Genomic DNA, 15,522 nt, shown 5'->3' with positions numbered 1-15,522 from the left:
GTCAGTACAGAGCCTGACGCGGGGCTCGAACCCATGACCGTGAGATAGTGACCTGAGCCCAAGTCGATCGCTTAACCGACTGAGCCACCCAGGCGTCCCTAGAGTGTACATTTTAAAAGGTGGAATGGCGTAGAACCAACTTGTTGTGTCAATGGAAAGTCAAACCAAAGGTGGCCTTTCTCATTTTGTTTTTAATAATTACCCACAATGCATCTTGGCTCCCCAGTTTGCTGGTTTTCTAAAGCCATTTGCCGTTATGTGGCTGAAAGAAAAGTCCCCCAACCCTCCAAGCGGAGCCGCTTCTAGGTCAAGCCCCTGGCTTGACCTTTACCTAATTTTTAAATTAATTAAATGTTTCAAAATTCCGCCTTTGGGAGGTATAATTTACAAACGATAAAATACACCATGCTAAGTGTCCAGTTCTGTGAGTTTTAACAAATGGACACGGTGTACCCCTTACCACACTCAAGATGCAGGAGATCTCCGTCACCCCAGAAAGCTCCCTTATTTTCCTTTGCAGACGGTACCCTCCAGCCCTAAACCCAGGCAATAACTGATATGCCTTCTGTCATCATAGCTCTGTTTATTCTAGAGGCTCACATATTTTATCTTCTACATCCAAGCGTCGCCCTTATCACCTGTGTCACTAGTTCGTTCCTTTTTTTATTGCCGGGTAGTGGTAGTGCGGTACAGGGATGGGCCACGGCTTCTGTTCTCCTGGAGGTGGACATTTGGCTGTTTCCCGTCCTGCTTCGCCTTCTGAGTGACAAACGCTGAGTGAGGCTTTGTTCAGAGATGGGTTCACGTGAAATCTGCTGTGCCGCTTGAAGCAGGGCTGGCCGGCCCAGGTGGGCAGGATGTGTGGGGATCTCTGCTTCCTGGCTCAGGGAAGACAGGGCTGCTTTCTCTCTGTCCAGGGAGTTTGCTGGACTTTCTCAAGGGGGAGACAGGCAAGTACCTGCGGCTGCCACAGCTGGTGGACATGGCTGCTCAGGTGAGTCAGCCCCGCCCACCTCCCACGGCCTTGGCCCTAGAGCACTCAGACCCACTTAGCTCAGCCCCCTCCAGGCAGCTTGCCTTGACTGCCGCCCACACTCTCTGATGTCACCACATACATTTACTACGGGGACCACTTATACGTGCTGTGAGTGGTGGTTCTGGGCAGAGCTTGAAAGAACCCTTAGCTGGGCGTCAGGAGTCAGTGATGCCTGTGGGGCCTCACACCTCAGTTTTCTTCTCTGTAAAGGTTGTTCAGTCACTCAACAAACCTGCATTGGTACTTGCTTGCTGTAGGTGGTGCTCAACAATCATTTCCTCATTAATCCTTATCACAATCAGGGGAGGTAGGGATGGCCCTTATTCCATTTGACACGTGAGAAAACTGAGGTTCCGAGGGGACTCGGCACAGCAGGCAGGACCTGGCACTCATCTGTATCTGTGGGGCACCTGGGGCCTGCCTCTTCATCGTCACCCTGCTTCCTGGGCGGTATCTTGTCTTGTGCTTCCCCTCTGCCCTCGCCCTTTGTCCTGCGTTCCCTCTTCCCGCTGAACTCTGGTCCTGCTTTTGTGCCAACGGTGTTTGTTGTAAGCTGACTTCGCTTGCCTGAGGGCTGGCAAGGGCAGGGCATTTGGCTCCCCACCCTGGGCACGTGACTCGTGACCTGGAAGGGGGCACGGGGTGGTCCCTGAGCCGGGTTCCCTGGGTTCTGCCTGCAGATCGCCTCGGGCATGGCCTACGTGGAGCGGATGAACTACGTGCACCGGGACCTCCGTGCTGCCAACATTCTGGTTGGAGAGAACCTCGTGTGCAAAGTGGCCGACTTCGGGCTGGCTCGGCTCATCGAAGACAATGAATACACCGCCCGGCAAGGTGGGCAGGGCCTGGGTCAGTGCCAGAGGGCCCTCTGCAGGCACCGTCATGACGTTCTGCTGAGCCTCCCCTGAACTTTCTCCCTCCTGCAGGTGCCAAATTCCCCATCAAGTGGACGGCTCCAGAAGCGGCCCTGTACGGCCGGTTCACCATCAAGTCAGATGTGTGGTCCTTTGGGATCCTGCTGACGGAGCTCACAACAAAGGGACGGGTGCCCTACCCTGGTAAGAGGGCTCCTCGTGGCCCATCTTTGTTCCCTGAACCCCTCTGCCCTGGTGACCTGGGGCAAGCCATACCCCTTCCCGGGCCTCAGTTTCCTCATCTGTAGAACAAAGAGGTCTGATCTTAGAATCTCTCTGCTCAGGGCTCTCAGCCCCTGGGAGGCGACCTACCCATGGTCACACCCGCTCTGTCCTAGGCTGGAGGCACTCTCGGTTGTCCTCCTCACATCTTCCCCCCGCCCCACTTTCCTCACCTGAGCCAGCCTCCTCATACCTCCTTCCACCCACAGGGATGGTCAACCGTGAGGTGCTGGACCAGGTGGAGCGGGGCTACCGGATGCCCTGCCCGCCTGAGTGTCCCGAGTCCCTGCATGACCTCATGTGCCAGTGCTGGCGGAAGGAACCAGAAGAGCGGCCCACCTTCGAGTACCTGCAGGCCTTCCTAGAGGACTACTTCACGTCCACCGAGCCCCAGTACCAGCCTGGAGAGAACCTATAGGGAGCACACTACAGGGCCAGACTGGCCTCTTGGCTTGGATCCTGGGCTGGGTGGCCCCTGATGGAGGGTCTTGCCTCCCTCTGCCTGCCCGCATCGATCCCCTCTGTGGGGCTGGATTGCCAGTGATGAGGCCCCTCCCTCTTTTGTGGCATGGAAGGGCTTGGGGCCTGGGGCAGCCTTGAGGACAGGGTTTAAGGCTGGCACAGTGACTGCGTCCCGGCACCTGCTCCAGCCATATGCGTCCTCCCTGCCTTCCCTCCTGGAGCTCTGTGTATCTCAGCAGGAGGAGCCGGGAAGAAGGACGGGCTGAGGGCACCCTTTGTCAGCCTCAGTCTGCTCCTCACGTTGACTCCTTAATACTTCCACGTCGCCCCACGTCTGCCTCCAGAGCTGGCCGAAGAGCCTTTCCAAAGAGGAGTGATGGGCGCCTGGCCCTCGGCCTGCCCGCCACCCTGCCCTTTGCCGTCCATTTCTGAAACACCTGTTGGTGGAAGCTGCTGGGTCCAGACCCCTCTGCCGTGGCTCCCAGGCTGGGCAGCTGAGGCTGAGCTTGACTTGATGATGGTGGGTGGGGTGGGCACCCCCCTCCAATCCTGTTCTTAGACCCAAGGGACCCTTCGAGATCACCAGTTCCATGCCCTCGTAGCACCCGTGGGGAAACAGTCCAGAGAGGGGATGTGACTTGCCCACGACCACAGAACAGTTCAGGGTTGAGGTGGCTTTGGAACCCGGTGCTCCCTCTGTCTTCCTCAGGAACCAACAAGATTGTCCTTGGAGGCACCATGGACAGACTGGGGCAGCCCAGGGGACCAGGGGCCTGAGGCTGAGTTAGAGATAACAGAGCCTTGCTGCCGCTGCCTGACTGGCGGGACTGTTGTGGAGGGAGGGAGTGGAGACGGACGTAGGGCGCAGCTGAATGAGGGGTGACCATGCCAGTGTCGGGGAGTAGATGTCGATCAGAGTGGGAGTGTTTTTTTCATCCTTGGAGCTAGCCAGCCATGAAAGAGAGTGAGCTCCCAGGCTCCGGAGGCAATCAAACCGAAGTACAAGATCCACGTGGTTGGGTGGTCCTGGCCTCAGGAGGGAACCCCAGGTTCTCCTTCCCCCGTTTGTCCTGTGTCATTTCAATGCCTGGCCCCTGCTCCCCTCCTCCAGTTAGCACCCCTTGACCCATGAGTAGGAGAGGAGTTCCTATGCTGGGGGGTGGTGGGTGTCGAGTTCAAGTGTCCACTGCCATGCACCAGGCCTGACTTTGTGACCTCGGGTGGCCCCCTCCTTCCTGTCTGGGCTGCAGCGTCTGCCTCCATGTGTGGCCGTGGCCTCTGCGACTTCTCTGCTCCAGACCCTGTGGCCTGGCGTAACCTTGGTGAGCCCAGCCTGGGGTGTCGGGAGACTCTGGCCCTCGCTCTAATGTTTGGCCTTAGGGTATGTGGCGACTCCTCCCTGGGCCTCAGGTACCCCATCTTAAAAGGGGTGGCCGACAGTTTGTGGGCATCTTGCCAGGGCCCCTATGTGTGTGTGTGTGTGTGTGTGTGTTATGTGTGTGCACGTGTGTGTCCATATTTAACATGTAAAAATGCTCCCCCGCTCTGTTCCCCAGACATGTTGTACATTTCACTCACAGCCCCCCATCACAGCAATAACATTCCCGCTGCCAGGGGCTCTCGAGCCAGCCGGGCCCTGCCAGCGGGAAAGGAGGCCAAGCGGTGCCTGCCTATGAAATTTCAACTTTTCCTTTCATACATGTTTATTACGCAAGTCTGCCGTCCGTCCCGGTCAAATCTGGGCTTGCTTACCCCGGCGCACTCTCAAGTCCCCTTACGGCTGCCTGGGGCCCTTTGTATGAGGTGTCCTAATACTGTTCTTTTTTTTTTTTTTTTTTTTTTTTTTTTTTTTTTAAATAAACAGTGTTTTGTAGATTTCAGATGACTATGCAGAGGCCTAGGGGACCCCCGGCTCTGGGCAGGGCCTGGGGGTCCCGAATTCCACGGCCCAGGCTTGGGGGGAGGGGGGATCCAGAATTGGTTGTAAATACTTTGCATATTGTCTGATTAAACACAAACAGACCTCAAAGTGTGGCCTGTGGTTTACTGGGCATCCACTGTGTGCTGGAGAATGAGAGGGGTGAACTGTGAGGGCAGACTGTAGTCAGAGGGGCCTTTATTCGGGCCGCACTGGTGGCCAGCGGGCTTCAGGCCAGGGGGAGACATGATCAGATGGGAGACAGCCACTTGGGCATGTGGCCGTGTGTGCGCCAGCACCTCTGTTTGGGGAGTGGGCACATCTGGCAGGAGTTCTGCTTGTGTCTGAGATGCACCGGGGGAAGCCAGGACTCCCAAAGTGTGAGCAGTTCAGGACGCCGATGCCCCAGGGGGAGGGTGGCAGTGGACAGTCTGGGGGCCAGGTGGGGCTGTTGGGCCTGGGTGTGGTTGCAAACGTGCTCAAGGGGAGCTGTGGCCGTGTGTATGCTGTGTTGTTTCCCAGGAGCGCTGGGCTGGGCTGGGGCTCTATTCACAAAAGTCCTGGGCACTCTAGGGAAAAATCCAAAGACCTTTCCTCTCCTCCCTTTTCCCCCACCACTAAAGGGACACAACCGGGCAGTTCATTTGCAACAGTCTTTACGAAGAAATTTATTTTACATCACATGGCACATGCATCTGTGTGTCACCTCTGGCCGTCGTAATAGTCTAATTAAAAACAAATTTCAAGATTAGGACATTTCTCTCTGCAGTAGTATTTCCACAAGCCAAAAACCATAGTATCCAGGTCAGAATGGACACGCAGAGATGCACACACAGGAGCAGGGATGTATGTGTTTGTGGCTGAGCCTTCTGTTTGCTCCTAGGAGTGTGTGCCTTTGTGTTTGCGTGGGTATGTGCCTGGGCCAGTTTGCTCGTGGGCATCTGTGTTGGTGTGTGGACACGCGTCCTGGTGGTCTGTGAATCTGGGTTCCCGGCAGTGTGTGCCTAGCTGTATGAATCTTCATATTCACCTGGGTCTGTGACCGGGAGGTTGGACATCTGTTTGCCCAGGGCTGTGTGCATCTGTATACACACATATCCGGGTTGTGTGCCAGCCTGTGAGTTCCCGGGGTGAGTGTGTATGTGGGCATCAATGGGGTATGAAGCCAGCAAGTCTGTTTTCTCCGGATCAGTGTGTGGGATTTGTGTGTATTACATGGACACGTGCCATAGTTGGTGCCTGAGGTTCTGGCTCCCGGGGCCAGTTTACAGCTGGGTTCTGTGGGCTCGGAGGGCACACAGGGCACTGGCCACTCCTGGCAGGGCCCAGGTGTGCCTGGGTGGGTTGGGGGAGCTCAGGAACGTGTGCCAGCAGGTCAGGGATGTGCCCCATCCTCGAAAAGGATGGGGACAAAGTGATCCCCCCCTGCCGGCAGGTGGGGACTACACTTGAGCCGTGCTGGGGGGCGGTCGAGAACCGCGTGGGGAAAGGCTCTGAGCCCCCTTTCTCTGCACCTCCCTGTCTATCTTGCTCCGTGTTTCTCTGTGTTTATCTCCCTCTGTGCCTCTCCGTCTCTGTCTGTCTCTCAATCTCCTGCCTCCAGCTCTCTGTCTGGCCCTGGCTCTCTGTCTCAACACTTTTTTTTTGTTTCTTCCTATTCCCCCCCCCCCCGCCCCCCGACACGTCTCCATAGTTCCCAGTGTGTTTTTGTGTGCTTCTGATTTTCTTTCTGTCTCTGCTTCTACGTGTATCTCTATGTTTCAGGCTGTGGCTGGTTTCTCTTTTTCTCTGTGCCTGGCTGCTGTCTCTTTCCCTAGTTTCTCTGTCTCACAGATTTTCTTGCTTGTCAAGCTCTCTGACTTCTGACTCTTCCTCAGGCCCTCCCACACCCCATGCTTTTGCCCAAGCTCTTTCCACTGTGGAGAATACCCTTGCTTTTCCCTCTGCAACCTGGAAAACTCCTATTCATCCTTCAAGACACATCTCAGAGGCCACAGACCACCTCTTGGAGCTTTCCCTGACCCCCTGAAACTTGCAAGGGTTGTTGTGTCAGTCCACACAGCTCACCCGCTGGTACAAGAGCTTGAGGGACCAGGGAAGGTCGAGCTGATGCACCCAGATCTGGCCCACGTGTCTGGTCAGGGAAGGGAGGCAAGAAAGCTGGTTCCATCTCTCCCACCTCTTGTCTCTGGCTCCTTCTCTGGTTTTGACTCCCTCACTCTGGGCCTCTGTCCAGTTCGCTTTTGCTCGTCGCGAGAGAGACAGAGAGGAGAGGTGAGAGATGCGCGGTCTGGGCGACCACCGTCCCGTAGCCCCTCTGCTCCTCCTGCAGCCCTCTCCTGATTCTAGCCCACTTCCGGCGACTGGAGACCCTGGGGCCCCCGAGTCCTCTCCACCTTCCCTTCCTGATTTCAGTGGTTTTTCTCTTATTCTGCATGTATTTTTTTCTCTGAGGAAAATGAGATGTCTTCCCTCATGGAGAAAATAGTATATATTCCTTATGGCGGAGCAGGAAAGATACAGAAAAGCACACACACAGACAGACCCTGACCTGTGCCCCAGACTCCATCCCTCCCGCCCAGAAAGGGTGGGGCACGAGTCTGTGTCCCAGGTCCATTCAGACCTGTCATCTGTTCTCTGCCCATTGGCCTCTGTGTCCCCTTGTCTCTGTCTGTCTCAGAGGGAGTCTGTCTGTCCTCTGGCTCACATTCACTGGCTCTCCCGTGGGCTGCTGGCCTGGTCACTCTTTCATACGTTTGTGTGGAAAACTGGTATTGAAGATTCGCCCTGGGCCCAGTCCTGTCGGGGCCCCTGTAATGTGTGAGCAACCGTGCCTGTCTGTGTATCTGCGTCAGGCCTTCTGTGCCGGGTCCGTCTTTCTGGGCCCCTCCCTGCCTCTGTTCTCCGTGGTCTCGCTGGCCTTCTCAACACCGCTGCACTTCCAGGGGGTGAGGTGTGTGCACTCGGGCATGCGGGGGTGGGGCACGTGTGTGCCCCTGCTCCCTGCTGCCTCCCAGGCTGTGGCCCGTGCTGCCTTCATTCTCTTCATTCATCTTCTGCTCCTGTCACCCCCTTTGCTCCCATGAAACTCTTACCAGGCCCTGTGCTGAAGGTGTGTGAGTGCGCACACACACACACAACGCACGCGCACGCGAGGTCCATCGTCTGCATTTTCTCTTATCTCATCTTTCATCTTTTCTCTTGCGGGCTCCAAAAAAGCTGCGGTTTGCAGAGAGAAAAAGAGACACTAACAGAGACGGAAACACAGAGACAGAGATGGCAACAGCCAGGCAAAGGGGTCTGGGGGTCAAGTTGGTGCCGTGGTGGGGGGAGGGAGACGGAGCTCTGTCCAACTGTCTGTTGTTCATCCGGTCCTCGCCGTCCCCAGCCCTCCACACCCGAGGGCCTTTCCCACCCAGTGCCCGGACCTGTGCTTCCCTCACAGTGTGACCCACGGGATCCTGGATCTGTGTCTCCCCACCTAGCTCTGCCAGCCTGTCCATCTGTCTGTCTTCTGTCTGCTTCTGCGTACCCCGATGCCTCCCCCTTGCTGTGGTCTCATTGAATGTTCATCTTTGTCTTTGTCCCATCCCCCCGGGTGGGGTGCGTCCGTGTGTCCACATGTGTGTGGCTGGATCTCTGTGCCACTGGGTCTGTCTCTGCCTCCCACCTCCACGTGTCTGCACTTTTCTTAGTGTGCTCCTTCCCCGTGACTCCTGGGACTTGGCCTCTGGGGTGAATTTTTGCTCAGTCCCCATCCTGGCCCCAGACTTAGTCCTGTGCTCCCTCCAGCCTCGGCTTCAAGGCCTCCGACCTGGACGGTTTCCCTGGCGACCACGCCCTGGACACCTCATCTTTAAATGTCCCAAACTCAACTCACCTGTGCGCTCCCGCAGAGGGGCCCGTTAGGCCTTCGGTGGGCCCCTGTTAGCTTTGCCTTCGTGAGCCCCTTCCTCCGTAAGAAACATTCAAAATTATATTACAATATTGGTGTAAAGTCAAATATGTGAATATATATTAAAGCGTTGTTTGAGGGGCGTGTGGCTGGCTCAGTTGATGGAACATACGACTGTCCATCTCTGGGCTGTGAGTTTGAGCCCCATGTTGGGTGTAGAGTTTACTTAAAAAAAAATGAGCTAAAAGTTTATTTGTCTTCTTCTTCTTCTTTTTTTCACTTTATTTACTTATTTTGAGAGAGAGAGCAAGCAGGACAGGGGCAGAGAGAGAGGGAGAGACAATCCCAAGCAGAGAGCACAGAGCCCTACTTGGGGCTTGAACTCATGAACCGTGAGATCACGACCTGAGCTGAAATCAAGAGTCAGATGCTTAACCGACTGAGCCTCCAGGTGCCCCTATTTGTCTTCTGATTTTAAGAAAAATTAAAATGTTTTGTGGGCCCCTAAAGTACTGTGGGCTGTAGATTTACCGGGCACGTCCTCTGTGCCAGGCCTGGTAAATGCTGCTCCTGGCACATTATGTGTCCTCTTAACCTGCTATCTTCTCTGTTCTTTCTTCTGCATTCTGCCCCCTGTGGTTTGCCCTTGACCTCAGTGTGAGTGCATCAGAGCAAGGTGACCTGTGTCCGCCCCTCCCCCACTGTCTCTGTCTGTCTCTGTCCAGCTCTCTCTTGCCCTAGCAGGTTCGTCCGTTTCTCTGGGGTCCCTCCGTTAATTCACTTATTCTCCCAACACGTGGCCCTCCTGTCTGTGTGTCCGGCAGGGAGCAGGTGTCTGGCTCCCCCTCTGTCCCGAAGGCCTTCTGGCCTCCTGGCTCTTATGCTTGTCGAATTTCCGGTGCAGGCTGTGCTCCTGCACCCCGGCCCCTTGCCCTGGGCTGGAGGGTCAGTGTTCTCTCTCACTCCCACCCAAGTGCTCTGCCCCCCCCAGTCTCCGTCGTCATTATTCCAGGGCACCTGCTCTACTCTCCACTCATCCCTCCCCCGTCCCCTTTTGCCCTCTGCCTTCGGTCCACATTCACCCTGCTGCTCTCTAACTTTGCCTTCGCTCAGGTGTGTGAGCATCCGCTCCCTCCCTGGCCCATTGGACCAGTTTCCACGAGGCACCTGCTGTGGGTCCGGCCCTGGCTGGGCTGGCGGTCCAGGGGTGAGGGATACCCTGTGTGGGACAGATGAGCGGAACAGATGGTCCTGGGAGAGTAGGGGTGGGGTCCTGAGTGTGAACAGAGGGTCCGGAGGGCTCCCTGGGGAGGCAGAGCTGAGGGAGGCCTGGGGGCCAGGAGTACCAGGTGGGGGAGGAGGGCAAAGAACAAAGGCCGGGAGCGGGGAGGTGGCCGAGCTGGGCCGGGCTGGCCATCGAGTCACCACATCCTCTGTCTCCTGGGGCTGCAATCGTGTGTGAGGCAGCCGGCCCAACAGACATCCGGACGGACACTGGGAGAGAGTGAGAGAGGTGCGTGGAAAGCTCCTGCTTTTTCTGTGTTTATCTCCCATCTCTCTCCTCTCCTCTTCCCTCAGGGACTTATCCGAGTCTTGTCTCTTCTCTGGGCTTCCTACGTTTGTCTACGTGCGCGTGTGTATGTGGCACGTGTGTGGCCTGTGTTGCGTGTGGATGGGGTGCGTGTGGCATACACGGTCCCATTCTGACTCCCTCACTGTTGCCCGAGTCCAGCAGGGGCTGTGCGTCCCATGCGTCCCGTGCGTGCGACACCTCTTTCATTCCTCCCGACTTAAACCGTCATTTGCGCCGCTCTGAAGAGGCAGCCCCGGGGGGGGACAGGTGCCTCCCTCTCTTCCTCAGCCGAGCCTTCTCTTCAGCCTTGTCATTCAGGCGCCGTCTCGGGTTTTCTCTTTCCAAACTCCTCTCTTGGGGTCGTGCTTCCGGTGGACTTGAGACTCATGTGTCCCGCTTGCACTTGTGTCTGTCTGTCACCTCTCCCTCCCACACACTTTCTTCTTTTCTCTCTTTGTTTTCCTGTCTTTCTTTGTCTGTGCGTCTCTGCCTCTGAGCTTTAGCTTAACTCTTCGTGTTCCCCAGCATTAGGTAGTTTTCCCACTCAGATGTGACTGCACAGTCGTGTGTGTGTGTGTGTGTGTGAGAGAGAGAGAGAGAGAGAGAGAGAGAGATCTCCTCTCACCCTTTTGCTCTCTACTCGAAATCCCCTCTCCGGCTCCATCTGGATTTTTCAAGACACTCTGGTTATCTGTCTCTCTCCAACTTCCCCCAAACTCTCTCTTTTTCTCCTTCCACCTCCAGCTCTGAGGCTCTGTGTCCGGCATTTGCTTTCACTCTGTAGACAAGCATATGGTGATCTGCGTCTCCATCCATCCGTCTGTGTGTCTGAGAGTGATTTCTAGGCCCTTTTCCTAACCCCCCTTCCTGGGCCCACTGGTGTCTCCCCCTGCACACCTCTGGGCCCTCTCAGCACCTACGCCGGCCTCCGTCTCTCTCCCCTGCCCTTCTGTGTGAGCTCCTGGGCCCCTCGCCACCTCCCACCCCAGCCCCTGCACCCCTCAAGGCCCACCCCAGCCTCAGCACCATCCCCACCCACTGCCCCCACATGCCTGCTTCACTGTCCCCAACAGGTCACCCTGACCAGGCCATTCCATGGCGGTAGAATGCTCCAGGAGCCCCCAGCCTTGGGTGTCTCCAGCTCAAGGGGCCAATGTTGGTGATTTCCTTCCTGCCCCATGGGACCCCCTCTTAATTCAGGTCTCTCCGGGAGTCTCTCTTTCCGTGGGAGGGTCTAAGCATCAGTGTTTCTTGGTCACATTACCTTTTTACGTTCCTTTTCATCAGACTTTGTCAGGCTCTGTTCTTACCTGGGCATCGTTGTGTGTGTGTGTGTGTGTGTGTCCCCGTTCCTCCCTCCCCATCTGACACATACCTCTTTCCTTCTATCTCTTATCGTCTTTCTCTCATTAAAAAAAATGTAACTTCCATACCATAAAATGCACAAATCTTAAGGGAAAACCTCAGTGAATGTCACCCGTGTCTACACCTGTGGACCCACTTTCCCGAGCCAGACCCGGACCTCACAGCCCCCAGCAGCTTCCTTCTCACGTGACCACCTGCCCCCACCAAGGGAACCGCTGTTCTGACAGCTTCTGTTTACTCTCGTTCCTTTACGTCGTTGTGTGTATGTGTGATGTTCTGTCGGTCTTAGAACTCTCTTAGCTGTTGCTTCCCTTCTGGGAGTCCCTCATCTTTGTTCCTTCCTTCGGTCAACAATTTAGTCCCTCCAAAGACAGGCTGTATGTCTAAATCCCTGCCTTCCCTCTCTCTCGCTCCCTCTGCTTCGTAGCTAAGTCATTATTGAATTCTGCTTCAATTCTGTGCATCACTGCAGGAGTGTGTGTGTGTGTGTGTGTGTGTGTGTGTGTGTCCCCGCTCACCCACTGCCTCCCCCTCACTCACTGCTTCTCCCACCTCTGCCTCTCTCTCTCCTCTCCCGCTCCTGGGGGCTCCATCTAGATTTTTCCAGGTGAGTCTGGCTCTGTTTCTCTCTCTCTCTCCTCCTTTCTTCCCTCACTGTCCCCGAGGGGTGGGTGAGAGCTGGCTGGCACCGTGCGTGTGTGCGTGTCCACCTCTGCCGCAGCTCCGGCCTCACCCCCTCCCGCTGCCCCTCGCACCTCCCCTGCCCCCTTTGCAAACTCTCTCTGCCCACAGTGGATTCACTGCCATCAGTCTCTGGCCGGGATCTCGGAGCTAAGCCCCTGACCCCCACCAGGTCCACCTCTCCCACTGTGGAAACCCCTCCTCCAGGCCCCATCCCTCCCCTCCCCTTCCTGTCCCAGGCTGTCTTCACATCAGCACCTCCCTCTCCCTCCCCCTTCGGCTGCATTTGTTCCCAACCTCCCCAAACAGCTGGCACCGTGACCTCTCCCACCTGCCAGCAAACCCGGGGCTGACTCTGCAGACCTCAGTGACTCTGCGCCTCCTGACTCTCCCCCTACCTTTCGGATGCCTCCTCCTCTGTGTCTTGCCCTCTTCTCCCTTCCTGCCCGAGTCTGGTGACCTCACTCAGTCTGGGCCTCACCTCTCCCTTTGCGTGGCTCACCCCCAGTCTGCAGATCTCCTTGTACACCTGCCTCCTGGACATTCCATAGGCACCACTACCCACTCAGCACCCGGGTCCAGGCCCTGGGCTCGTCCTCGCTCCCCCTGCCCCTCCTTGCCCACTTCCTGTCCACATGGTCCCCCAAATGGGCCTCGCCTCATTCTGTCCTCCTTCGCTCGGGCTTCGTTTCCTCCCCTGGGCTGGGTGCCACAGTCCTCACTGGCTTCCCTGTCACCTGCCACCAAGTGCTCCGGCCTGCCCTTGGCCTCCCAGAGTGACCCTCTGACATCAGGCAAATTTGGTCATGCATTCAGTCAACAAACAGCGGCTGAGCAGCCACCGTGGGGCAGGCCTCATACGTGGCCTGGTGCTGTCACGTGGAAGGAGACCCTGAGCCGGCGGGGGTGGGGGCTGGAGTGCAGCCCGTGGCCTCAGCTACTCTTCCTCCTCATCTTTTCACTTTTACCAGCCTCCCTTCCTTCTGTCTTGCCCTGTGGCTGTCGCGCCCATCTCTCTCCAGTGTCGGGTGCGTCTTTCCATCTGTTCCAGAGTGAGGGTCCTTACACCTCTGTCCACGTCAGGCAGTTTGAGATCTGCCTGTCCATCTGTCCCTGTGCACCAGTGCGCGTATCTGGTTTTCCTGTGTGTGTGTGTGTGTGTGTGTGTGTGTGTGTGTGCGTGTGTGTTTCTCTTTCTGTTGTTTATCTGACAGCCTGTGTATCCTGACCTGGGTGTCTGATTGTTTCTATGTGAACGTCTCTGTGTGTCTATCTTTGTCTTGTGTGTGTTGACCCGTCCCGTCGGTGTGCAGTGATGAGGGTATGCAGGGATGTCTGTCTGTCTGTATGCCAGGGAAGGTCCCTCCTGGCCACGTCTCCATGTATTGTGAGGATCACTGAGTCTCTGGTCATGTCTCCCGAGTAGGGGTCTGTCTGGGGGATTTTGTCCGGTGTCCTTCTCCGGCTGGGGGCCGTGGAGACGCCGTGGGCTTCCTGTCGATCCGGCTGGCCGCAGATCCCGTCGCCTGGCCGCCTACCTCACAACTCGTGCCGCCCCTCCTCTTCCTTCTCTGCGTCCCCTCTCCCCCTCCTGGGGGCTTTGTTGGGGTTGCACGTCACCGTCTGTGTCTGGCCGCCTTGCAAGCCTGCGAGCAGGCTGCGTGCGTCACACCTCGTGCCCAGCCCCGGCTGCCACCGCCATCCCCTTGTGCGTCATCCTGGAGCCCCTGGCGGTGTGGGGGTCTTGCCTCGCAGCTCAGCAACCCCGGCTCCCTCCCACCCTCTGTCTGAGCCTTTCCTGAGCTTTCTTCTCCTTCCTTCATGCGGCAGGCCTCCATCTGGGTTCATGCAACTGTCTGAGGCTCCCTAGTCTCACCTCCTGTTAACTTTCTGCTGCTGGCGAGTTTATGGGGGGATCTTCAGGGTTTACTCAGTCTTTGGTCAACAAACCCCACAGTGGGGAAGGATGGGGCTGGGGGCCTGACATGCCTCTTCTTTTCCTTCTGTTCCCCTGTCCTCACTAGGGTCCACCTCCCTTAAGGGGCGTGTCTCTGTAGAACCAGACTCGAAAACACTCACCTAGATCCACGTACGCACGGGAAGGCCCTTTGAGTCCCCTTCTGTCATTCCCCTCACCTCCCACCGCTCCCTCTGGTCCAGCCACCTTGCCCTTGTCTTTCCCTAAATATGACATGCTGCTCCCACCTCAGGGCCTTTGCACTTTCTGTCCCTGCTGCCTGGAGGGCCCTTTCTTGGGATCTGTGTGCCTGCTCACCCCTTCAGCTCTCTGCTCCAGAGCCCCCTCTTCAGAGAGGCTTTCCCTGACCACTTGGTCTCAAGCAGCATCCTCCATTGCCCTCCTCACCCCTACCCTGCTGCATTTGTCCTCAGAGCACTTGTCACTCCTGGCTCTCATCCTATATATTGTTATTTTGGCTTATCTTCAGTCCTTCGTGCTACTGTGCTGTGTGCCCCAGGAGGGCAGGGACAGTCTGTTTGGTGCTGGGTCTCCAGCATGCAGAAAGCACTCATGTGTGATGATTGAGTGAATGATCTAGTTTCTAAGCCCTGTCTGGCCAGGATGCCTTGTTCCCCCCTATCTCCTAGTTCCATCCCGACCTTCCCGATCTGCCGCTCTCCCTTGGCTAACTGGCCCCAGCAGCCTTCACTTGGGGGCTCAGACACCTGCCTCCTCCTGGTCTCCCCCTCTCAGGTCTTCCCCCATTCTCGTGGCAGAGCAGCAGGGATCACATACTCCCGCTCGAGCCCACCCCCACCTCCTATAATGTCTCCTGCTTTCAAGCCCCTCCCCTGCCTCAGCCATAACCCCACCCCTCACCTGCCTTCAAGCTTCTACACCTTTGGGTTTTTTTTTTTAATGTTTTTATTTATTTTTGAGAGAGAGAGACAGAGTGTGAGTAGGAGAGGGGCAGAGAGGGGGGGGACACAGAGTCTGAAGCCGGCTCCGGGCTCTGAGCTGTCATCACAGAGCCCGATGTGGGGCTCAAACTCATGAACCGCAAGATCATGACCTGAGCCCAAGTCGGACGCTTAACTGACTGAGCCACCCAGGTGCCCCCTCCACTTTAAAAAATGTTTTTATTTATTTTTGAGAGAGAGAGAGAGAGAGAGAGAGAGAGTGGGAGTGGGAGAGGGGCAGAAAGAGAGGGAGAAGTCTCTCCACCTTTGTACGTGCTGGTCCCTACACCCAGAAATCCCTTCCCCAAGTGTCTGCTTAGTGAACACCTACTTTAAAAAAATTAAACATTTTTTTTTCATCTTGGTGGAATTCATATAACAAAATTAATCATTTTCGTGAGGGGCTTAGTGGCATTTAGTTCATCCACAATGTTATTCGATCTTTGTCTAGTTCCAAAACCTTTTTTTTTTTAGCACTCCCCAAGAAAATTCCACACCAGTTAAACAGTTATTCCCTGTTCTCTCTCCCCACTTCCC

At 56.3% G+C, this 15,522-nt stretch overlaps 1 protein-coding gene across 5 annotated transcripts in view; it reads left to right on the top strand.

Moving 5' to 3' along the window:
• The window catches only part of SRC (SRC proto-oncogene, non-receptor tyrosine kinase), a 60,785-nt gene extending 56,122 nt beyond the window's left edge, over nucleotides 1-4,663 (top strand). For all 5 annotated transcript variants that reach the window (XM_045444648.1, XM_045444646.1, XM_045444649.1 and 2 more), the window contains 4 exons: nucleotides 918-994; nucleotides 1,717-1,870; nucleotides 1,963-2,094; nucleotides 2,382-4,663. In XM_045444648.1, the coding sequence (XP_045300604.1) occupies nucleotides 918-994; nucleotides 1,717-1,870; nucleotides 1,963-2,094; nucleotides 2,382-2,590 (572 nt within the window). In that variant the 3' untranslated portion in view covers nucleotides 2,591-4,663. The remainder of the gene's footprint in view (nucleotides 1-917; nucleotides 995-1,716; nucleotides 1,871-1,962; nucleotides 2,095-2,381) is intronic.
• Nucleotides 4,664-15,522: the final 10,859 nt, after the last annotated feature.

This window comes from Leopardus geoffroyi, chromosome A3, assembly GCF_018350155.1.
Source record: "Leopardus geoffroyi isolate Oge1 chromosome A3, O.geoffroyi_Oge1_pat1.0, whole genome shotgun sequence".
Classification (NCBI taxonomy): domain Eukaryota; kingdom Metazoa; phylum Chordata; class Mammalia; order Carnivora; family Felidae; genus Leopardus; species Leopardus geoffroyi.
The sequence above is the reverse complement of the archived record's forward strand: the minus strand, read 5'-3'. Positions and strand labels throughout refer to the sequence as shown.